The 25,785-nt window shown below is 34.7% G+C and overlaps 2 protein-coding genes and 1 pseudogene across 3 annotated transcripts; all 3 read left to right on the top strand.

Annotated features, from left to right (window-relative positions):
• Positions 1-292: 292 nt before the first annotated feature.
• Positions 293-17,142, top strand: LOC136063033 (salutaridine reductase-like; annotated as a pseudogene).
• Positions 17,143-18,140: 998 nt separating this feature from the next.
• Positions 18,141-19,238, top strand: LOC112003470 (salutaridine reductase). The gene is made up of 2 exons (XM_024035665.2): positions 18,141-18,332; positions 18,861-19,238. Exons 1-2 carry the CDS (start codon positions 18,141-18,143, stop codon positions 19,236-19,238), a joined length of 570 nt encoding a protein of 189 aa, XP_023891433.2.
• A 1,348-nt stretch (positions 19,239-20,586) lies between these two features.
• Positions 20,587-23,656, top strand: LOC112003472 (salutaridine reductase). Of its 2 annotated transcripts, none has more exons than XM_065762901.1 (5): positions 20,587-20,794; positions 20,912-21,155; positions 21,511-21,579; positions 22,642-22,824; positions 23,018-23,656. In XM_065762901.1, the coding sequence occupies exons 1-5, from the start codon at positions 20,760-20,762 to the stop codon at positions 23,393-23,395; spliced, it is 909 nt and encodes a 302-aa protein (XP_065618973.1). In that variant the 5' UTR covers positions 20,587-20,759; the 3' UTR covers positions 23,396-23,656. The 2 variants fall into 2 exon arrangements, with proteins under 2 accessions (XP_065618973.1, XP_065618974.1); XM_065762902.1 differs by having other exon boundaries at positions 20,593-20,794; positions 20,920-21,155.
• The last annotated feature ends 2,129 nt before the right edge of the window (positions 23,657-25,785 follow it).

Here is a 25,785-nt window from a genome sequence, read left to right as displayed (position 1 = left end):
CATTGATGTTCATTTAGATTCGGCGTCCCGTGATAAGCTTATCTTTCCTTCCGCTATCACGAGGATCTTACGCCATTTTTCTATCCCTTTTCCTCTGTCCGACGACTTCACACACATTTGTACCATAGATGCCACTACCGTAAAACGTAGTGAGGCTCAGTTTAGGTCAAGACAGACAGATTCCACTCCTCCCTCCCGTTCAGCTCCATCCAGATCTGTTCCATTTACATCTGCTTCTTCTTCTTCTATAGGCGATGTATCTCTCGAAGACATCATGGCGCAGTTGTAGCGCATGGATGCTCGCCTCGATACACTCTTCACTGAGTTGTATCAAGTGAATGTTCGTGTTGGTCGTATTGCACAACAGCAGGCGACCATAGGTAGTTTTGCTTCTGAGGCTACTCCTTCACCGCCTTCTCCAGCGGCTTCTGACTCTAAGGATGATGATGATGATGGTGATGATGATGACGCTTTAAATGATGATGATGGAGATGCTAGTTCTACTGATGAGATGTCTACATGACACTCTACCCTTTGTCACTCGTGACAAAAAGGGGGAGTAGTTTTGGGTTATGAGAGTAGTCATCTTAGGGGGAGAATTAGTATATGACATTTTTGATAGGAGGAGTGTTGATATTTGAGGGATGTAGTGAGGTTTTTATGTATCTTTTCTTTTCTACATTTTAGATACATTGATCTTGTATATGAGGTCTTGTGACCAATTTTTACATACACTGTATTTATTTTCTCTATATATGTGGATGTATGTTTCTTTCACCTATCTCTACATGTCCTGTTTCTTTTCTATCTTTATACACATGATTCTTATACGTATATGCAATCTATTATTTCTGTTTCACACAAGATGTCTTGATGAGTTTTGTTTAAGGTGTTTCAGAAATACAGGTTGTCAAAGTCTATTTGCCATAAACTCTTTTCTTGCAAAGTTTTTCAAGGGTTTGTGATAGGATAGATTTTATTGTATTCAACAAGTGAATATGAGTTGAGTAATTTATTACTTCTCTCATATGTTCATTTGTTTGTTATGGTTTTGTCACGGATTGCCAAAAGAGAATATTGTTAGGATATATGTGTTTTTATTTGTTAAGAACATATGTCACTTATTCATGTAAATTGGCTAATCCTTTGACAAAATGCACTCTACTTGTAATTGGGTAGTTCTAGGTGTTTTTAATACTTCAAGAAATAAGGTTTCAAGATCAAATGTTGAATTCATCAAGTTTGTCCAAGAAAAACAAGTTGAAGTGCAATTTCATTAAAGCTTGACACCTGCTCGATAGCTCCTCGACACCTGCTATCTGTCAAGATTTATAAAATCATATTTTCTGATATGATTTCTTGAGATCTGTGAATGTATCTTTGGGCCTTCTTTTCTCCTAACCCTAGACATATAAAATGATTATTTTAAGAGCCGTTAAATTGTACACAAGTTGCAAAAGCATTGAGCAAACTCTGTTTAAGCAATTTGTGATCAAAGACGAAATTCTTGATCTAGTTCATCTTCTCTGAAGAAGTTGCTGTATATTTGCACCAAAGGGTTTTGTGACCAAGCATCTTCCTGATATTCATCGTGTAGGGTAAACTGAAGAACTTTGCAGCCAACCTCTCCTTCTAAGTTGGTGTTTAAAGTCGCGTACTGAGATCCGTGCATTGGTTAGTCACGTACTTGGGAGCCATGCAACAAAAGGGGGAACTGTCACTACAGATCAAGTCTAATTGGGTATTGGGGTAAGGGTTCAACTGTTTGTTGGTAAGGTACTTGGGATTCCTTTACTTGTAACCGCTTGATTTGATAATAGTGGAGTTTCGGGAGTGGTGACCTGAAAATCACCCGGTGGGGTTTTTGCTGTTAGGGTTTTCTCCATTCGTAAACAAATCACCATGTCAATTAATTTTCGCTACATATTTAGTTGTTTGGTGATTTATTTGTACTTCCATGAAATTGCATGATAAATTGATTAATTGATAACTTGATTAATTAATTAATTGATTTAATCACAATGGGTCATTCAGTTTGTGGCCTATTAGGATCCTTAATAGTATTATGATAGAATCGTGGTTCAGGGATTAAGGTAATAAGGGAGCAAAAATGGGCATAGGAAGGAGAGAGTTGGGAAGAATCAATGTAATTAGAGAGAGGATATTTAGTACCTGATGGGTGAATAGAACCTAACTTGTTGTTGCTGAGATGAATGGACTGTGTAAGTTCATTTAAAGTAATGGTGTTGCATTTGTAATCCTTCAAGTATGTAGGAGCCTTAGAAGGTCTAGAAGAACTTCTTAAGGAAGGAATAGATGTAGGTGGATCATTTATAGGATTCTGAGCAACTAAAGGAATAGTAACAGATTCTGTAGAAGTGGAATGACTAGAATCTGATATGACAGATTCGGGTACAACAAAATTAGGTATGATAGTATTGATAGGATCTACTACTTGATGTGAAACTTGGGTAGGATTACAAGGGGAAGGAGAAGTGTGTAAAGATGGAAGGACAGGATCAAGAAATATGGCATCAACTGGGGTTGCCACATTAGGACAGATATGAGGAAAAGATATAAAGGCTTGTGGTGAAGTGATAGAAGAGATGAAAGGAAAAACATGTTCATGAAAAGATACATCCCTTGAAATGAAAAGTTGTTTGGTTATCAAATTCAACAATTTGTAACCCTTGATACCAAAAGGGTATCCAAGAAAGACACAAGGAATAGATCTAGGAACAAATTTTGATCTATTGTGAGCTAAGGTAGATGCAAAGCATAGACATCCAAATACTTTTAAGTGATTATAAGAAGGACTTTTGCAATAAAGTTTCTCAAATGGAGTTTTATGATCCAAAACAGTACTAGGCAGCCTATTAATAATGTGAATAGCTGTCAAAACACAATCCCCCCAATAGCAAAGTGGTATATTTGACTGAAATTTCAATACTCTAGCAATGTTTAAAATGTGTTGATGTTTTCTCTCCACAACTGAATTTTGTTGTCTAGTAGCAACACAGTAGTGTTGATGTACAACCCCATGTTGAGCATAAAACTCTTTGAGAAAAAATTCTTGAGCATTGTCAGTCCTAATTACTTTGATATAAGATTGAAATTGAGTAAAGATCATGTTATAAAAAGAGATTAACAAAGGCCTAGTTTCTGTTTTGGATTTCATTAGATAAACCCAAGTGGATCTTGTAGCATCATCCACAATTGTAAGAAAGAATCTAAAACCATCATGAGTTGCTTTAGCAAAAGGTCCCCATACATCACAATGTATTAAATCAAAAGCATGCTCAGATATATGATTAGAATTAGGAAAGGGTAATCTTTTAAATTTGGCAATTGGACAAACACCGCATTCTTTATTGGAATGAAAAGAAGGTACATCTAATACATAATAAGGAAGTTTGTCATCAGAAACATGTCCTAATCTAAGATGCCATAAGTATGACTTATTGACAGTAGAATCATTAGAAACAGAATGAACAAAAGATTTGAAAACTGACTCTAGGACAGTAGTTGCTTCTGAAGCAGTCTTGCAATTTTCGGAGGTTTGCAACAGATAAAGATTGTTGTGAAGCTTACCCAATCGAATCACTTTCCAACAAGTAAGGTCCTGTATAAAATAGTAGTTTTTAAGCAAACAACATGATAATGATTTGGTTAATTTGCTCACTGATATCAGATTAAATGAAAAAGCTGGGACACAAATCACATTTTCAAGAATCAATGTTGGGGTAAGTTGGATTGTGCCTATGTGTGTGACAAGAACCCTTTCACCATTAGGCAAATGTACAAAGGATGACAAAGAACTAATTATGCTAGTGAAAAGGGATATAGAATGAATGATGTGATCAGTGGCTCCTGTGTCTAGAACCCAAGTTTCAACATTATGAGCTATTTTATTTGAAGGATTTTCAGAAATTTTTTTTTTTTTTTTTGAATTCTTCAAATTAAGGCAAACAGAATCCTGGAAAGAGGCACAAGAAATACTTGAGAGAGCAGAATTGGCTGTATGAACAACATCTTGACTGGTAGAGGAAGAAGTATTAGAGCTCAGCATTGACAGTAATTGCTGGCATTGCTCAGCTGTGAATGGAAAGGAGCTTGAAGCAGCCTCGGATTGACCATTTTCACCATCAAAGATCACTTGATTTGCCACATAAATTTTGCCTTTTTGCTTGTATCCTAGTGGAAATCCTACTAGTTTGTAGCATTTTTCCATGAAATTGCCAAGTTTTCCACAATGACTGTAGACAGGTCTACCCTTGCCTTTGTTCTTTCCTCCTTGATTGAACCCTTAAGTCTTGACTGCTAGAGCTGTTGAATGAACTGACACACCACCTCCATTGAAACCTAAAGCCCTCTGCCTCTCTTCTTGTATCACCAAAGAGAAGACTTAGTCAATTGAAAGACTTGGCTCCATCATCAGAATATGAGTTCTGACTTGTAAGAAAGCTTCATTCAAGCCATTGAGGAATTGCATCAATGCATCTTGACGATTGAAGAGTGTGATTTTATCATTCACTCCACAAATGCATCGGCCACATGAACAAGATGGTGAAGGCCTGAGATTGAGTAATTGATCCCATGATGCTTAGAGATTAGTGAAGTAGGAAGTCGCGGTTGCATCTCCTTACATAATTGTTGAGATCATCTTCTAAAGCTGTGAAATCTGAAGACCATTAGCTTGAGAAAAACGGTTTTTGAGTGAATTCCAAACCTCCATTGCAGTGTTTCTGTAGATCATACTTGTAGTGATGTGAAGTGAAACGGAATTCAAAATCCATGAGGAAATCATGGAGTTGTTCTTCTACCAAGCAATTTTCTTCAGGGGTGTGATAGCCATAGAAATTGTGACAGAGCCATCAACAAAACACAGCTTGCTCTTCACATCTAGTGCCATAAGCATAGCTCTAGCCCAATTGGGGTAATTGTCCTCAGTCAAGAGCTGAGTAACAAGAATCGCACTTGGTGACTCTCCATGGTGCAAAAAGAAAGGGCTTTTCAGATCCTCCATTGGAGAAAGCTCACAATGAGCATTAGATTCAGAAGCAGCGGAAGAAGGAGCTTGATCTTGATTTGCCATTAATGGAAGCAAAAGAGCTCTGATACCATGTAAGAAAACAGATTGTAACAAACACAATGAAGTTAGAGAGAGAGAGAGAGAGAGAGAGAGAAAGAGAGAGAGAGAGAGAATCGAAGCTCTGTGAAATTTCTGAATTCGTTAATCAAAAATAGTTACAGAAAGATTATATAGCCTAAAGAACAAAGAGAATAATCTAACCACCTCTAAACCAATTCCAAATTACACAGATCAACTTCCCACCATCTGATCATCACAACATACAACTGATCATCACCTTACACGTGTCAACACAAATAAACTAACTACACTACAACAGAAAGCTACATGTAAACTGATTACACTACTACAGGAAGCTACAGGTCGTATGCTTTGTAGCTGAGGCAATTGTCGTTTAATGACTTTGGCAAACTTCATCAACACATGTATACTCTGCCCAAATACTTTGCCTCTCTGTCTAATTTGAGACCTCATCTTGAAATGCTCTCATTTACCTTCAAACTTTGACAGAAATGCAAAATGTGAGTTTGGGAAGCGCAAACGCGCTTCCCAAACGCACACTAAATTTCTTATTTAACCATCAAAGATTTTATCAATTGAGTTAACTAGAACCCACAGATTTTTACATTGTTGGATGTGGAACAAATCAATCCCGTAAATGTTTTCTAGTTAAATGTAAGCATGAGATATATACAAGTGAAATCCTTAATGCTCACTCCTTTCACTGTTTTCATATTTGCTACAAACTTTCTCATATAGGGTTGGACTTGTAACGGGGGCCAATAGAGGGATAGGATTTGAAATATCTAAACAACTAGCGTCAAATGGAGTCAAAGTGGAGAAACTACACCCTGTTTCGGGTGTATGTTTCCTCCCACTCACATCTGGTGGGACCCACAGCTGATGGGTCCCACCAGCTTGTGAGAGAAGAGAAACATACACCCGAAACAGGGTGTAGTTTCTCGTCAAAGTGATATCAATTAATAAAGATGTGAAGAGAGGTAATCAAGCTGTTAAAAAACTCAATGCTGCTAGATACTCATGTGATTTTTGATCAACTAGACTTGGACGACTCAGCTAGCATTTCTTCTTTGGCAAATTTCATGAAAGCCCAATCTGGGAAGCTTGATTTATTGGTAATGCAATGTATACATCTTCATTTATTAGTGACTAGTGATGTTACACTTATGATAAATATTACTACCTCTGTTCTAAGTTTTGTTTAAGAAATTCTAACTTTTTAAAGAAACATTATCTAATGAGTTGTTTGTCAATTAAAAATGTACTAGTTTCAAACAACCCTCATATATATATATATATATATAACCGAAATCTCTGAAATTCCCACAATTTTCCACGCCAGTACAATATTTAAATAAAATTGTCATTTTATTTAAATAAAATTATTTTTGTTTAATCCAAACTTAACATGGAGTAAAAGTCTATCTTTCTAACAAGTTCAACTTAAACTCAAACTCATCATTATCATTAATATTTAAATAAAATTATCATTTTATTTAAATATTAAAACAAAATTATTTTTGTTTAATCCAAATTTAACAAGGAGTGAAACTCTATCTCTCTAACAAGTCTAACTTAAAATCAAACTCAAATTTAAATTGAAGCCTTTGAACTTTGGGTGACTAACTGCTTGGTGGAGAAATTATTGGCACCGACATAGATGTCACTCAGTGGTGACAGCTTGATTGGTGAGGAAGAAAAAGAAGTCGAATTATATATATATATATATATGTATAATTTCGATCTCAAGTCTCAACAACAAGCTATCATCCTAGGGTAAACTTGGACCTAGGTTCAACCCACCAGTAGATTGTTTCATCTAAATGATTCCATTGTGTTTTAACTGCTGACTTTTTGGTTAATTTTTTGTAACATTTAAAATTTTCTTGCAATTTTTGACAATTATAGCAATGGATTATTCTTTTGGGGTAGAATATCTTTCTTTTATATTTCTCTACGTGTAATTACATATATATATATATATATATTTTGTTTATATATTGTTTCAATAATTTTTAGGCACCAAATTTTCTAATCCTTTAGTTTCATCTGAATTTTTGGGTTTATTTTTTGCATTATATGAAACTGTCTGACATATTTCAACAGAATCTTTCTTTTATATTTCTCTTTTGTGTGTAATGATTGTAGTCATATAATTTTTTTCTATTGTTTTAATTATTCTAGGTTTAGAATCTTCTAATTTTTTAAAATTATTTTTTTGGCATTTAGAAGTTTTAACATCTGACTTTTTGCATTAGTTTTAGCAATATCTGAACATGTTTGGTAAATTTCAACAACTAAACCATGGGTAATTCTTTGGAAGATAACTAATATTTCTCTTATATTTCTCTATTGTGTAGCCATATATATTTGGTTTTGTTTCAACAATTCCTAGGCAATGAATCTTCCGATTCGCAAATATTTTAAGCTTTGACTTATTCATTAAATAGTAACACAAATTCAAGTTAGATAGGAGTAATTTATGCAATTTTATAGTTTCATAATCAATTTAAGTTCCCATGCATTGCACAGGTTAGCGGCTAGTTAATTTAAACTTTAAAGAAAGAATGTTATTGACAATTAAATAAAGTAAATGGTAAGAGAGAAATTTTATTTAGTAATTTTTCTCAAAGGACTATATTTTAGAACATCCACAATGGAACAAAGGACCAAAAATTGAGTATTACATAAATCTTACATCTCAATTTTTAACATTTACAATGAAAAATAATTAATACTCAATCTATTAGTGGTAGGTAATAAATTGATGTCAGTGGTAGATGCAAATGATAACCAATAATAGATTGCTTTGCTTCCTAAAATTTATGGTGAATATATAGCGAAAATGTTATGAATGTAGTATTAGTCAATAATCTTAGCATTTTCCTATTTTGATAGTAATTAGAATATTAATTAATCGCTTGAGTTTTTACTAAAATCATTAAATCTTGATGTTAATAAAGAAACTAAAGCACTAGTGTGAGCATGATAGTCAAAATTGTGATCTAGATTGTAGGATCGCATGATTTTGCAATCCCACCTAACCAAAATGCTTAGAATCGCATTAGGATCGTAAAATTGGTAGGATCGTGTAGGATCGTATGAGATCCTATTGATCCTACCAAAACATCAGTTTTTTTTTTTTTCTATGTTGTGATGGTATGACTTTTTATTTTTTATTTATAAATAATTATGTTAACCTAAGCAAATACGTTTTCTAGTTTCTAGTTCACTTGTAATCAAAATGAAAAAATACTTCGTCATTTCTAAATGAAGTATTTATATTGGTTTTGCTACCTTTTAAGCTATAATGTTGTTAAATTTGTTTGATCAATATCCTAATTTGTGTTCAAATATTACTAAAATGTTTTTCTTATATATAATTTTATTAGTATACTTGTATTTGTATATTGATTGATTGATTTTTTTGAGCATGCTTTGTAATTGTTGCTGAGTGGTATAGCTTGAATAGTTGAGTGTGAAGTTGTATCTTGATCTCTTTTGTAGCTTTAGTATACAAATATACAATGTCAACATAGATGATGAAATGGATGATGATGATTAGGACGGTAGTTATAAGAACCCTAAAATAGGAATAATTGAATGTTCACTTCACCTTAATATTCATCTTACTTTTGGATTTCATATTTTAGTTAGCTAGTTTTCATTTGATAACTTATTTTGGATTTTAAACTTGGAACTTGGAACTTAGAACTTGGAAAATATTTTTATATGTACTGATAAATATTTTGTTATTTGGTTGCTAATTAAACATTTATTGAATTTTTTAGATACGTTGGGTCAAAATTTAAATATATTTGTTTCACTAACGTAGCTATGTATGACATGCAAATTGCATCATATGATGCAAATCTTTGTAGTTTTATAGATAAATTCACAATTTACGTGATTATTCAACATACAGAGTTATTATCAATGTGTTTTTTTTTTTCTTTTTAAATTTAAAAATATGTAAGATTTTACGATCCACAATCTAATCCTACAATCCACAATTCCACCTACCTCCCACGATCCAATGTAGGATTCCGATTTTGACAAACTTGAGTGTGAGTCTATACACTAAAATAATTTATTTTGAGTAGTAGATGAGAATAATCAAAATATGAAAATACCTGTCATCTCATACTTTGGAACTAAGATCAATATTATTGACCAAAGTCTAATGAGAATGATTATATGCTGCAATCTCTTTGTTAGGTTCTAAAGACTTAGGATTTTATGTATTTAGAACTCTAATGTGTAATGTTGGCAAACCATGATCAAAACAATATGTTTAGTCTTGTTTAGGCTTGCTCAAAGTTGTGTCTTTCATGTAAAGTTGGAATCGAGAGGCTACAGATGCATTGGTGCATTTCGGCCTGGCTCGATCGATCGAAAGAAAGGCTCGATCGATCGAATCTCAGACAGAATGTTTTTCTGCAGAATTCCAACTCAGCCCAAACTCTATTTAAACATCTTGGGGTTCAAGTAAAACTTTCCTATATATAAGGGAAACCTTAGAACGTTTTTGAAACTTTTGAGAGAGAGAAGAGAGTGCCTCTTTTGGATCTAGGGTTTTGTACCCAAACCTCTTGAAGTTTTTGTTGCTCTTATTTGCGGTTTATGTGAATCTCTTGTGAGATCCTAGAGGAGCTTTCCTTCACATAAACTTAGGATTTTCAAGGTAGAGATTATCTACATCTTGATGATCAATAAGGTTGCTGCCATTGGAGCTTAAAGAATAACAAGCGTGGGTGCTTGTAGCTGATTGGAGAATCCAAGAAAGAAGGAGTCCGTGGATTCAGAGTTTGCACGTGGTCGCGTCAGTAAGTTCTACTGGTGGGTAGCATTAGGAAGTCAAGCGGGGAGCTTGTAAGTCCTTTTGTATGAACTTCGATTCTTTCGCATAGTAGATTCAGGTTTCCCTTGATGATAGCTAGGTCAAATCCTTCCCAGGTTTTTTACCAATTTGGTTTTCTTGGGTGATCATATCTTGTGTTATTTATTATTCCACTGCTTTACATTCTTGATATGATTGTATGTTTATGATAACCTAGAATTGCATAATTTGACTAAGTTAATCACTTGGCTAATTAACTAGGTTAATCTGGTTGGTTTAAGGGGTCTAAATTTCTAACAAGTGGTATCAGAGCGGGTAGCTCTTCTATTTTAGATCTTTTGATCTAAGAGCTGATCCTTGACCCCTGTTATCATGGATAATTTGAAGTGTCTTTCTGCTCATGTTTGTGATGCTTTGAATAAAAAGGACACTATTGTCTCTGTTGATTTTTTTGATACTTTTGAAACTCTTTATAAGGAAATATCTATATCTTTGAAAATTTCTAAGAAATTCAAGGAAGAGTTAAAATTGGCTAATCTTGAAAAAGTGGAATTGATTGTGAGATTGGATGAATCTAATAAAAGGAATGAATTTTTGAGAAATCAAATTTCCTCTCAAGATGAGAAGATGAAAAGCTTGGAACAAGAGTTAGTTGAATCTAAAACTAAAATTGAAAATTTGACTAGTACCAAGCGTGCTGTTGAAAACAGAAGTGTTTCTATTTCTCTTAAGCATAAGATTGAGAAATTTTATATCCTTCCTTTCAAGAGGAATCATAAAGAGAAGACTTATTTTGTTAGGTTAAATAAAGGTAAAAGTTCTGATGTTAACGCTGAAGTTTCTAAACCTATGTCTAAACCTGTTGCTAGTGTGCAAAAGAAATCTGTTTTTGTGCCTACCTGTCACCTTTGTGGTGTTGTTGGTCACATTAGACCAAATTGTTCTTTGTTGAGGCAAAAACCAAAATCTGAGACTAGATTTGCTGTTAGGAATACTGATGTTCCTAAATTTATTCCTATTTGCTACTTTTGTGGTGTCTCTGGTCACATTCGTCCTAATTGTCATAAGTTGAAATTTAAGCATTCTGTATTTCAATCTAGGATATGTGATGATATTTCTTCTGCCATAAACCCATATAAATTGTTTCATATGCTTTTGAAAATTTAAGCTTGTTGGCTTGTGAAAGGAATTTGCAGGATTTTAGTCTTTCTCAGAAGATTTGTGTAATTCCTCAAATATACTCTGCTCCTCATGGATTTTCACCTACAAAGCCGAAGAATCGTGCTATATGGGTGAGAAAAGATTCTACAAGGTGAGTGTTGCTAACTTGTCCTTGATTTAATTATTTCAATTAATGTGGACATGTTTTGTTTTTGTTTTTGGTTGTTTTGTTTTTTTATGTTGTTTTTTTATGTTGTTTTTTTTTTTTTTTTTAATCCAAAAACATTGAAAATTTTCAAAAAGACAAAAATATTTTATTTTGTGTCTTGTTTTATTTTTCTTGAGGATTACATGAATTATGATATCTCTCTCTTAATTTAGAATATGCTTGACACGGATTGCCAAAGGGGGAGTTTGTTAGGTTCTAAAGACTTAGGATTTTATGTATTTAGAACTCTAATGTGTAATGTTGGCAAACCATGATCAAAACAATATGTTTAGTCTTGTTTAGGCTTGCTCAAAGTTGTGTCTTTCATATAAAGTTGGAATCAAGAGGCTGTAGATGCATTGGTGCATTTCGGCCTGGCTCAATCGATTGAATCTCAGGTAGAATGTTTTTCTGCAAAACTCCAACTCAACCCAAACTCTATTTAAATGTCTTGGGGTTCAAGTAAAACTCTCCTATATATAAGGGAAACCCTAGAAAGTTTTTGAGACTTTTGAGAGAGAGAAGAGAGTGCCTCTTTTGGATCTAGGGTTTTGTACCCAAACCTCTCGAAGTCTTTGTTGCTCATATTTGCGGTTTGTGTGAATCTCTTGTGAGATCCTAGAGGAGCTTTCCTTCACATAAACTTAGGGTTTTTAAGGTAGAGATTATCTACATCTTGATGATCAACAAGGTTGCTGCCATTGGAGCTTAAAGAATAACAAGTATGGGTGCTTGTAGCTGATTGGAGAATACAAGAAAGAAGGAGTTTGTGGATTCGGAGTTTGCACGTGGTCGTGTCAGTAAGTTCTACTGGTGGGTAGCATTAGGAAGTCAAGCGGGGAGCTTGTAAGTCCTTTTGTATGAATTTCGATTCTTTCGCATAGTGGATTCAGGTTTACCTTGAAGATAGCTAGGTCAAATCCTCCCCAAGTTTTTTACCGATTTGGTTTTCCTGGGTGATCATATCTTGTGTTATTTATTATTCCGCTGCTTTACATTCTTGGTATGATTGTATGTTTATGGTAACCTAGAACTGCATAATTTGACTAAGTTAATCACTTGGCTAATTAACTAAGTTAATCTGGTTAGTTTAAGGGGTCTAAATTTCTAACACTCTTCATTCAACTTTACAGTATCTATTATTTAAGAAATATTCTTCTAAGAAATAAGTATTTAAAAAATATGAATTATATAGTTTTTTTTCCCCTCAATTGCCTAGTTATATGAACATGTGTCGTCACTAGATTTGGTAAAAATATAAAATACATATTAATTCATGCAATCTTGCTCGTTTCCCCTTACTCTAGTAGCTCTAACTTTGATATTATTTCAAAATTTCAGGTTAATAATGCAGGGGTTAATGGAGCCAACCAAGGAGGAATTGTGGAAAGTTGATTTTGGTGAAGTATGTATTTTGATATTATGTTATCTTTGTTTGTCACTGATTAAGGCCATATATATAACAGAAATTTTGAATACTAATGGAACATAAATCATTCAACCGAAAGGAAAGGTTGAATAATAATCATTTTTCCCCTATAGAGTGTATCTCACAATCAAAATTTTATTTCTCATATCTATTAGCAAAGTGTACATGATACACTTCTTTTAAAATTTTGAACAACCTAATATTACAAACACCTTAATACTTTTTGTTAACTGAACGATTGTATTGTATTTTTTATCATGAAAGAATGTACATAGGTGCCTTTATATAGAAGGCATATATGTGCAGTACAAGTAAATATGTGTACAATATAAGTAACTTAACTGGGTCTAAAGCCCACAATGTATTATACACGTTAACAACCCCCCTCAAACTCAAGGTGGATGTGAGACCAGCTTGAGGTTGTCAACCAAAGTACGAAGGCATCCCTTAGGATGTGACTTGGTGAAGATATCTGCAAGTTGATTTTTGGAGGAGACTGAGATTAGCTTGAGAGCACCATGGACAAGATGAAAACAGATAAAATGACAATTGATCTCGATGTTTAGTCTATTCATGGAAGACATCATTGTGAGCAATATGAATAGCACTCTGGTTGTCACAATAAAGAGGAGTAGCAGAGGATGTAGACACACCTAAGTCTTTGAGAAGCCATCATAGCCAAAGGAGCTTAGATGTGGTATCAACAAGGGCACAATATTTTGCTTCAGTACTGGAGCGGGCCACGTGAGTTTGTTTTTTACTTCGCCAAGAAATCAGAGAAGAACCAAGAAGAAAGCAATAACCAGTGGCGGACCTGCAATCAGTGGGATCTCCTGCCCAATCAACATTAGAAAATGCACGAAGAATAAGAGAAAACTGAGCAGAGTAGAAAAGACCATGGAAGAAAGTGCCCTTTAGGTATCGAAGAATGTGCAGAACAGTAGCATAATGAGTCGATCGTGGTGCAGACAAATATTGGCTCACCTGGTGAATAGCATAGAAAATGTTTGGACGAGTGACAGTGAGATAAACTAAGCTACCAACCAAGCGTCTGTAAAGAGAGGGATTAGACAATAGTTTCCCCCCTAAAGGAGTCAGATGCGCATTAAACTCAACTAGAGTGTCAACAGTCTTGCTATCAGTGAGTCCAGCTCGTGACAAGAGTTCAGAGACATACTTGGCTTGAGTAATATAAAGTCCATCTGTAGAATAAGTGATTTCAAGACCCAAGAAGTAGTTGAGATGCCCAAGATCTTTCATCTCAAACTGCTGACTAAGAAAAGCCTTGAGTTTTTAATGCCACTGAGGTCATCACCAGTCATGATCATATCATCCACATATAGGAGAAGTAAAATAGTGCATTTGTTAGTGCGACAAAGAAATAAGGCAGAATCATAATGATTGGCCATGTAACCCAAGCGAGAGATGGTAAAGAGGAAACCGCAAAAACAGAAACATGAGCAACAGGTGGAAGATGAAGATTATCCATAAGGAACATAAGTTCAACTCTAAGACTGGTCCTAAGCTCTTGCCCCTTCCTCGGATCGAGGTAGAACTAAGAGAGCAGTGGAAAGAAATGCATTACCAGCCATACGAACAGCCTGAGCTATGATATCCTGTAGTTCAGTGGGGGAGAGGTTGATAGTGGATCCAAAAGACTGGAACTCAACTGAAATGGAAGACATTGGCGGAGTAGGCTCAATATTTGCAACAACAGCAGTAGATTTGTTACGATGGTAACAAGTCTCAATGGTGTGGCCAAGACGCTTGCAATAGTTGTCGAACTTTTTGTTGGTTTGCTTGCAATGATTGCTAGAGCCAGAGGAATCACTTGATTGCTGAGGTTGCTTTATAGGAGGAGCAGAAGGAGTAATAACCAGAACATTCAGCTTATTCTGAGCTTGAAGTGTTGCAAGACAAGCTTCTTCTCTGACCAACTCATTTATAGCAGTATTAAGAGAGGGAGGAGGACTGCGATCAAGAAGCTGACCTCGGATGGGCTTAAAGTCCTTGTGCAGTGACATCAGGAATTCATAGAGACGAAATTCATCTCTAATGGTGGCATATTACTGAGCATCCTTTAAGCATGCCCAAGTTGGATCATAAAGGTCAACTTGGTCCTAAATAAAGTGAAGCTGACCATAGTAGTCATTGATGGATTGCCCTGGTTCTTGCCTGAGTTGATGCAATTCAACCACTAACTGGTATTTCATGGATCCATGAGTAGTGGAGTACCTTTTAGCCAACATATCCCATGCTGATTTTGCATCATCAAAGTTGCCCAATAGATTAGCGATGGAAGGAATGAAAGTGTTCTGAATCCATGTGAGGATCATGTGGTTGTGACTATCCCATTCAATCATGCAATTGAGGAAGGCAGTATCCTCTTCACTTGCCCCTTTGATAGGAATATTGATTGCACCGGTACAATAATGCCAGAGCATGCGACCCTTAAGAAAACTGCACATAACTTGAGAGCAAGATAAGTAATTCCTATTTCCCTCCAATATAGTATTGATGGGGCGAGGAAGAAAAATATCATTTTTATCCATTAGAGACACAATATGCAAAAACAGACTGCAAAAATGAAATCTACATGAAATTTTGGGTAAGGAGAACCTAAACTGAAAAAGTCAACCCTGAAAAAGTCAACGGTCAAATGAAGTCAACGGTCAAGACACGTATAGGTTTAGAATACATGAAGTCAATGGTCTCCTATGACTGCGAGACTTTCACCGATGGGTAGATCGGTTCAAGACAATCTCTGTGATACCTCTGGAAATGTGATCAGAGCAATATTCGTGGCGGGATGACACGTGCAGTGATCTATGCTGTGTTGGACTCCTCAACGATAGCGGCTGCAGGTCTGGAATCCAAAGACAACAGCTAGAAGACGTCGAGGGTTCAACGGTGAGAGGCTGCGACAACTGTTGTGATGGCGAAAGCGATGTTGAGAGTGGAGTAACACCAATAAAGACAAAACTGCTAAAAGAAGGTCATAGCAGTGGCTCTGATACCATGTTAGAAATACTGAATGATTGTATTATATTTTTTATCATGAAAGAATGTACATAGGTGCCTTTATATAGGAGGTATATATGTGCAGTACAAGTAAATATGTGTGCTATACAAGTAACTTAACTAAGCCTAAAGCCCACAATGTATTATACACGTTAACACTTTTAATAATTATTCCAAAACCATAAACTGAATCAATTTCAAATGAAATTGATCCTTCTACCAAAAAAAAAAAAAATCTATACTAGCAAATTTAACATTTATTGTCGTATACGATGATACAGATTGTAGGTGTAAATGCCAGGCCTTTAAAGGAGCTTGTAAAGCAGACTTATGAAACTACAGAGAATTGTATGAGGACAAACTACTATGGGATCAAGCAACTGAGCAAAGCACTTATTCCTCTTCTTCTATTATCCAATTCAACAAGAATAGTAAATGTCTCTTCCATACTTGGACAACTAGAGGTACAAAATAAATAAATAAATAAATCATTTAATTAAAGCATTTACAAGCAACTGCATTTTGATCATGATCATTTTTGGCAATTTAGAGGGCAAGTTTGGTTGTAAGAACATGTGGGGGATTTTTTCCCGTCGCAAGCTCTTTGTCCGCTTTGGGAAGCCAAGCCTGCACGGTTTTGTTCTCAAGCGACGTGGGAGGTCAGGATTTTCACCTTTTGAGACTTGACACCTTAGTCCCACATTGGCAAGAGAAGCGCCCCACTCATGCTTTATATGTGCTTGGCACATATGTAGTAGTGATACACTCTGAAAATCTTGACCTCCCACGTTGCTTGAGAACAAAACCGTGTGGGCTTGGCTCCCCAAAGTGGACAAAGAGCTTGCAGCGGGAAAGAATCCCCCACAGAACCATTTATATTGTGGTATGAATGTTTTGGGGTTGTGATGATTGTATAGGCCCTGTACTAAGCGTTTAGTGCTAGGAAAGAATATCAAGGAATTGGAAATTTTAAATGCGTGTTTCTATTTCAGCTCATTTCAAATGAAAATGCAAGGAAGGAATTAGAAGACGTTGATGGCCTCACAGAAGAGAAAGTGGATAAGGCGGTGGAAGGATTTCTAGAAGATGTCGAGGAGAATTTGACAGAAACTAATGGTTGGCCTTTAAATTTTTCTGCTTACTTCGTCTCCAAGGCAGCTCTTAATGCCTACACAAGGATTTTGGCAATGAAGTATCCCAGGATTGCAATCAATGCAGTCCGTCCTGGGTCTGTCAGCACAGACATTAACTATCATAATGGCAAATTACCACTTGAAGAAGGCGCAAAAGGTCCTGTGATGTTAGCTTTGATGCCTGAGGGTGGACCCTCTGGCTTCTTCTTTGATGAAACTAATGTGTCAACCATTTGATGAAGAACATTGTGCTATTCTACATATATTAATATATGCACGTAAATAAAAGGGAGGCAAGAAATTGTATCCCTTGTAATAGGCTTTCTAAGTCACCCATGTGGGAATTTTGAAGGGGCCAACTATGACAAAGGAATATAAAAACTAAATCATATGGTATTAACTCATTGACTTGTTCTATGGGTGACTTGGTATGTTTTGACGCTATAAATTCTTTCTCAGTGAAAAATATTGCAATTGGTCTATTTTTCTAGCACTAAATAAATGATCTAAAATTTTTTGTCAATGTTAGATGTAATCCTGAATTTCATGCATTTGTGTAATTTTGGATTGTAATGGCATATTGCCGGATGTGAGTTGAGTCTCATGTAGAATGTCTACTAAATCGACTTGGGATATTATGGGGGAGCGAGTTTCAATACGTGGCTAGGCTAGTAATGAGAATTTGAATTTAGCAAACCTTACTAATACGACTCCTAATAAGACTTACAACTAATTTTATCAATTTCACAAGTTAAACCCAAGTAATTAATTTTCCAGATTTAGTATTATGGAACCACAACAAGAACAACTACACAATTAATACTTACAAAACCTCTAGTTCAAGTAACAACTTGTATCTAAAACTCCCAGCTTCTTGCCCGCACCACTTCATCGAGCTGTGTCTTTATAATGATTCGCTAGTGCAAATTGAGACATCGACTATATACTATCAATCTCTTGATTACTTCAAGGCCATTTGAATATATCTAGTCATCTTGGTGGTCATAATTAAATAAAATTTTTTAGTATGTGCAATTTTGCTAATTAAATAAATGATTACATTCCGGTCAATAAGTAATGTAAGATCACATTCATTTAAGAAGCGGATGTGATTAAAGTGATGTGATATATTTTATAATCTTAGATTACGATAATGTTAGAAAAAATTAAATGAGCCAAACCAAAAAAAAAAAAAAAATCTATACTAGCAAATTTAACATTTACTGTCGTATACGATGATACAGATTGTAGGTGTAAATGCCAGGCCTTTAAAGGAGCTTGTAAAGCAGACTTATGAAACTGCAGAGAATTGTATGAGGACAAACTACTATGGGATCAAGCAACTGAGCAAAGCACTTATTCCTCTTCTTCTATTATCCAATTCAGCAAGAATAGTAAATGTCTCTTCCATACTTGGACAACTTGAGGTACAAAATAAATAAATAAATAAATCATTTAATTAAAGCATTTACAAGCAACTGCATTTTGATCATGATCATTTTTGGCAATTTAGAGGGCAAGTTTGGTTGTAAGAACATGTGGGGGATTTTTTCCCGTCGCAAGCTCTTTGTCCGCTTTGGGAAGCCAAGCCTGCACGGTTTTGTTCTCAAGCGACGTGGGAGGTCAGGATTTTCACCTTTTGAGACTTGACACCTTAGTCCCACATTGGCAAGAGAAGCGCCCCACTCATGCTTTATATGTGCTTGGCACATATGTAGTAGTGATACACTCTGAAAATCTTGACCTCCCACGTTGCTTGAGAACAAAACCGTGTGGGCTTGGCTCCCCAAAGTGGACAAAGAGCTTGCAGCGGGAAAGAATCCCCCACAGAACCATTTATATTGTGGTATGAATGTTTTGGGGTTGTGATGATTGTATAGGCCCTGTACTAAGCGTTTAGTGCTAGGAAAGAATATCAAGGAATTGGAAATTTTAAATGCGTGTTTCTATTTCAGCTCATTTCAAATGAAAATGCAAGGAAGGAATTAGAAGACGTTGATGGCCTCACAGAAGAGAAAGTGGATAAGGCGGTGGAAGGATTTCTAGAAGATGTCGAGGAGAATTTGATAGAAACTAATGGTTGGCCTTTAAATTTTTCTGCTTACTTCGTCTCCAAGGCAGCTCTTAATGCCTACACAAGGATTTTGGCAATGAAGTATCCCAGGATTGCAATCAATGCAGTCCGTCCTGGGTCTGTCAGCACAGACATTAACTATCATAATGGCAAATTACCACTTGAAGAAGGCGCAAAAGGTCCTGTGATGTTAGCTTTGATGCCTGAGGGTGGACCCTCTGGCTTCTTCTTTGATGAAACTAATGTGTCAACCATTTGATGAAGAACATTGTGCTATTCTACATATATTAATATATGCACGTAAATAAAAGGGAGGCAAGAAATTGTATCCCTTGTAATAGGCTTTCTAAGTCACCCATGTGGGAATTTTGAAGGGGCCAACTATGACAAAGGAATATAAAAACTAAATCATATGGTATTAACTCATTGACTTGTTCTATGGGTGACTTGGTATGTTTTGACGCTATAAATTCTTTCTCAGTGAAAAATATTGCAATTGGTCTATTTTTCTAGCATTAAATAAATGATCTAAAATTTTTTGTCAATGTTAGATGTAATCCTGAATTTCATGCATTTGTGTAATTTTGGATTGTAATGGCATATTGCCGGATGTGAGTTGAGTCTCATGTAGAATGTCTACTAAATCGACTTGGGATATTATGGGGGAGCGAGTTTCAATACGTGGCTAGGCTAGTAATGAGAATTTGAATTTAGCAAACCTTACTAATACGACTCCTAATAAGACTTACAACTAATTTTATCAATTTCACAAGTTAAACCCAAGTAATTAATTTTCCAGATTTAGTATTATGGAACCACAACAAGAACAACTACACAATTAATACTTACAAAACCTCTAGTTCAAGTAACAACTTGTATCTAAAACTCCCAGCTTCTTGCCCGCACCACTTCATCGAGCTGTGTCTTTATAATGATTCGCTAGTGCAAATTGAGACATCGACTATATACTATCAATCTCTTGATTACTTCAAGGCCATTTGAATATATCTAGTCATCTTGGTGGTCATAATTAAATAAAATTTTTTAGTATGTGCAATTTTGCTAATTAAATAAATGATTACATTCCGGTCAATAAGTAATGTAAGATCACATTCATTTAAGAAGCGGATGTGATTAAAGTGATGTGATATATTTTATAATCTTAGATTACGATAATGTTAGAAAAAATTAAATGAGCCAAACCTCTTAGTATCATATTAAGACGATGTGTATTACATTAAAATGACATATTACAGTGAACCTAACATCCTCTAATAAGATTAAAATCAGGTATAATACCCAATAGTATTGAATAATTGAGATTGAGAGTTGAAAAAATTACTTTCAAATTTTTAATTTTAACCATTGAATAAAAAAATAAATAAATAAAAAAGGAGTTAAAAGTGGGTGTGATAAAAGTCCTTGAGAGAGAAGAGAGGAGTAACAGGACGGTGTAATTGCATATTTTATTATAGGGGATTGAGCCGGTTTCAATTACACCATGCAAATTTACAATTACCCTTTTCTTCTCCCCCAACAAATTTTATCGCACCACCTTTTAATTATTTTTTATTTGATTTTATTCAATGGTTAAGATTGAAAGTTATTTTTCCCAACTCTCAATCTCAACCGCTTAATTCTACTGCGTCAGGATTTCAATCCTAAAACTACACCTGGAGCAGAACTATAACTTTCATTTCAGATAAGCCGTTTATCAAAGAACTTTTCAGATAAGCCATCTTCTGCATTGCCAATACAAACTCTTCACTTTTCATATCAAATGGCAGAAACAACCATAAATCCGGGGATTAAGAGGTAATTTTATCTTCAATTACTCTAATCTTTCCATTTCACATATAGAACTGAGTTTATATGCAGATATCCAAATTATTATTATTATTTTTATTTTTATTTAAAAAAAATTTACCCAAGGATTGCAGTTGTAACCGGAGGCAATAAAGGGATCGGATTTGAGATATGTAGACAGATAGCTTCAAATGGGATCAGGGTGGTTTTAACTGCTAGAGATGTAAGGAGGGGAAATGAAGCAATTGAAAAACTCAAGGCTGCAGGATGCTCTGATGTGGTTTTTCATCGACTAGATGTGATGGACCCAACTACCATTTCTTCTTTGGCAGATTTCATCAAAACCCACTTTGGGAAGCTTGACATATTGGTAATGCAACTTAATTATACATACATCTTTGGAATTCCAAGTGTTATTTTTGAGAGGGTAGATCTTTGCCTTGCTTCTAATTATTATGTTGCCAAGAATCTCTAGGATTTCTGAGGAATCATATATAGGTTTTGAATTTAAAAACATACATGCTTGTATTGGTTGATTTGTGGGTCATCAGATTTCTTTATATAAAAATCAATAAATAATTTTTCTTGCAATGACCAGTTTGTGTAGTTCTAAACAAAGATGAATCGTCTAGTATTCTTTCTTCTTCTCCCCAACCTTTTGTAATTAGGTTGATAAACGAAAGTCATTTGGTAGCTCTGACATTGCTATTATTCCAAAATTGCAGGTAAATAATGCGGGGATTAATGGACACATAAGCAACCCGGAGGAACAAAGAAAAGTTAGCGCTGATCAAGTAAGTCTCTCAATGTTATTTAGAAGTAGAACCCGTCTGGCTCTGAATCCCAGCTTTCGTTGAACGATGTTGTTTTTGGAGATAAGTTTTTGCAAAATTCGGACAGTCAAACTAATGAGATTGTTGGGGCAAGGTTTTTTTTTTTGAAGAATAATTTTTTTATGTTTTCTTTTGTAAAGTAATTTCATCCATAAATAAATTTTGTCTTTTGTCTTATCTCTTAATATTAAGAAAAAGTTAGTTATTATTTTTTTTTTAAATACCTTTAATTTAATTAATTTATTCTTATTTCTTAAAAATAAAAATTCTCTATATATTAAGATAATTCAAAAAGTTTCTATATTTACCCAATTTTTTTTTTTTTTTTTTTAAAAAAAAAAAAAAAATTTAACGTTGGAAAAAAACAAACTTTTCCCACTTCCTAATTCCCACTACCCCACCTTCTTTAAAATAATAATAATAATAATAATAATAATAAAAACAAACAAACAAACAAAAGGTCTGTTTGGAAACAGTTTATTACCAAAAAACTCTAAAACAACTTTCTACGCATGAATAGTACAAAAAAATACAACAGCATCCATAAATACTATAAAAAATAAGCTAAAAACTAAAATAAGCGGAAACTTTCATAAGCTCTAAAACATACTCTAAAACAACTATCTATCATTAAAAAAAACAAAAAACTTTCCCACTTTCCACTTCCCAGCCCCACTACCCTACATTTCTATAATAAAAAAGAAAAAAGAATGTGATCATTTATCATAAGATTCATAACCATACAATGACATTACTTTGTCATCACATGTGGTCTTATATAATTGTTGCGAGAGAAATGTGGTCTTATATAATTTTTGTGAAAGAAATGAAACATATCCCGTATGCACAACATGCTGTCTCTTCGAATTAAAGGCATAATCACAAAATTTTGATGACTATTGTAATGTGAAGAATTTGACCTAACTTGAGGCTGTGGTGGCCATAGAGGAAAATATAAATTAATCATGCTTTTTAACATGAGTTCTGTAGCATCATTTAATACCTTTGCATATAATGATACAGATTTTTGGTCCAAATGCCATACCTCTGAAGGAAATCATGAAGCAAACGTATCAAACAGCTGAGGATTGTTTGAGAACAAACTACTATGGGACCAAGCAAGTGAGCGAAGCACTTATTCCACTTCTTCTATTATCCAATTCAGGAAGAATAGTGAATGTGTCCTCCACCTTGGGACAATTAAAGGTACAAAATGTAAAACTCATCTTTTTACACCATTTATAATTAGCTATATTTGGTCATGATCATTTTACTGCAGTATAGAGTGCAAGATTATGGCTGTGACGATTGTGTAGGACCTGCACTAAACATTTGGTTCTAGGAAATTGCATAAAAGTTTTTTCAAGAAATTAAAATTTCAATTATGTTAATATTTCAGCTTATTTCAAATGAGAATGCAAAGAAAGAATTAGGAGATGTTGATGATCTCACAGAAGAGAAAGTGGACAAGGTGGTAGAAGGATTTCTAGAAGATGTCAAGGAGAATTTGATTGAAACGAAAGGTTGGCCTATTAATATTTCTGCTTACATAGTCTCCAAGGCAGCTCTTAATGCATACACAAGGGTTCTAGCAAGGAAGTACCCCAAAATAGCAATCAACTCCGTGAATCCTGGATATGTCAGCACAGATTTGACCCACAATAGTGGATTTTTGACTGTTGAAGAAGGTGCAAAAGGTCCTGTGATGTTGGCTCTGATGCCTGAAGGTTGGCCGTCTGGCCTCTTCTTTGATCAAACGGAATTATCAACCTTTTGAATAAGAAATAATGCTACCCAATGAGTACATAAGCATGGGGAAGAAACATGGAGAATAAAAATGTGTGTTGGAGTGGGTTGGAAGTCTAAAGGGCTTAAACTTGTTTCTTTTATATTTGGTGGCCATCAATCATCATCCTTCTATTGATGTTAAGGTTGAAGTAAAGTTTAAATATAAGTAGGGTTTGGGCTAGAGTTTGGCAGACAAGTTCCTCTGGAAACAAATCAACAAAATTCATGAAACAAGTTCTCTGTTGACCTAGTGTCTATTAGTCTATCGAAGGTCCACAGATACTTTCAACTTGGAGTTCGCACAACCTAGAACATGCTCACATGACTGAGAATTTGAATTTTGCTCGACCAAGATTGAATCCTCACACAACCAAAATACTTTGATGCACACTACTTTGAAATTTCAACTGCAACATTCATTACCTAGAATTACAAAGCAAATAGAGGCCCAAAAATACATGGAAGTTTTTCATCATGGAAACATAAAAATACTAACAAAACGCTTTCTTAGATTAAGCTTCATCTCGTACTTCCAAAGGGTATTGAAGGTCTCCATGAAATCATCTAGGTGGAGCTCGATTTGTTAACTTTTGACAAGCATGTCATCAACACATACCTCAAATTGTCTTTCAATCTAGTCCTTACACAATTCATTAACAAAGTTTATGGTTGAAAACGAATTTTTTAATATTTAGGGATGAAAAATGAATTTCAAGCAAATTTTAAAGATGATAACAATGTTTTGGCCAAATAATTAATATTTCATTATGTCTAAGAGCATCTTTATCAGATGTTGCAAAATTTATGCCATTTTACCACACTAAAAGTCTACTTTATTATTTTACCACATCATTTTACAACATCCCATTTATTAGATGTTTTATCATTCAATTCTATACATTAAAATAATATATACTACACATTAAAATAATATATTATTTACTCCCTCTCGTTAACCGTTAACAGCATCAACAACAACAACAACAACAACACCGACCAGCCACCACCGGCACAACCACCACTTCACCACCACACATGCCCAGCAAGGTAGCAAACACCACCACCCCACCATCACACACACCCCAACAAGGCAGAAACCACCAACAATACAGGAAGAAAAAAAAAAAAAAAAAAAAAAAAAAGTTAGTATAGTATCTGTATGAGGAAGGGCTTTCAAGCCTCCTTAACTGGTGCCGAAAGCACTAGTTAAACAAAAGCCAAAAAGTTTTGCCCTTGATGTAGGTCTGTAGTGAGCTATGACGTTATCCACCCTTGTAATTTTAGTTATATCTGGCTTTTCTATGTAGGCCGTGATGTTTTCCTATCTATGTCTATGCCCAAGTAAGTTATCACCGATAACCCATTATGTAGGCCATGACACTTTTCTAAACTATTTCAATAATTTATTTTTGTGATTAAGCAAAAAGGAACAATACACAGATCTAATAATAAGCAATATTAACACAAAAGAAGTAATAGGCAAAACAATAAATATATACTGCATATATAAAAGAAATCTGTAATAAAATTAAAAACTCACAGACCAAATGCATAAAGGATGAATGATTTAGATCAAGTCTTGTGTTTGACACAATCTCCTTAAAGTAGATTTTGCCCCTTACACAATCATTGTGGTACTTTGAGACTCACAGACGTCTGCCTTCCAGGATAAAATGATCTACAGCACGAAAACAAAGCACACAAGGTCGTGCACTGCAACTACTCAATGTCTCTTTCTCTCTCTTTGACACAAAATGAAAATGCACAAAATATTCTCATTGTGAGAGTTTTTTCTTAAAAGTAGTTTTTATGAATAAGGGACTATGAAAACTTATGCATTACTGAACATACTTTTGTTTAAGTGATAACTGCTATGCATAGACTAACTGACTCAAAAATTAAATAATAAAATATTATTATTTGGACAAGTAGGCCCAGTCCACATATGCCAAAAGCTCAACCCAATGTCCAACTCATAAGCATATAAACTCATATATTATCTATTTCCTTTCCTAAGTGGGACTCAAGATTTTTACCACTTTAATAACATCTAAGTGAACATAGAAAACATCAATTTTTTATTCACTCCATGTTATTTTTCCAACAACTCCTAATTCCTAAATACCATTGGTGGGCAATTATTAATAATAAATAATAAATAAAAACCCTTAGGCTTCGCTTGGGAGTTCATAAGAGAAGAGAATGGAATGGAATGGAATGATCATAAGGAAAGAGAAAAAAATGAAATGAAATGTATTTAAGTAAGAGAAAAGAATGGAAAATAATGGAATGGAATCAGTAACCTTAATTGAATGTTTTAAAATAAAGGAATGGAATTGAATCATTTTATGACAATATTACTATTAGACCCCTATTTTA

Source organism: Quercus suber, unplaced genomic scaffold (genome assembly GCF_002906115.3).
Source record: "Quercus suber isolate HL8 unplaced genomic scaffold, Cork oak 2.0 scaffold_479, whole genome shotgun sequence".
In the NCBI taxonomy this organism is placed as follows: Eukaryota; Viridiplantae; Streptophyta; class Magnoliopsida; order Fagales; family Fagaceae; genus Quercus; species Quercus suber.
Note: the sequence above shows the minus strand (reverse complement) of the source record. Positions and strands in the feature narration are given on the sequence as shown.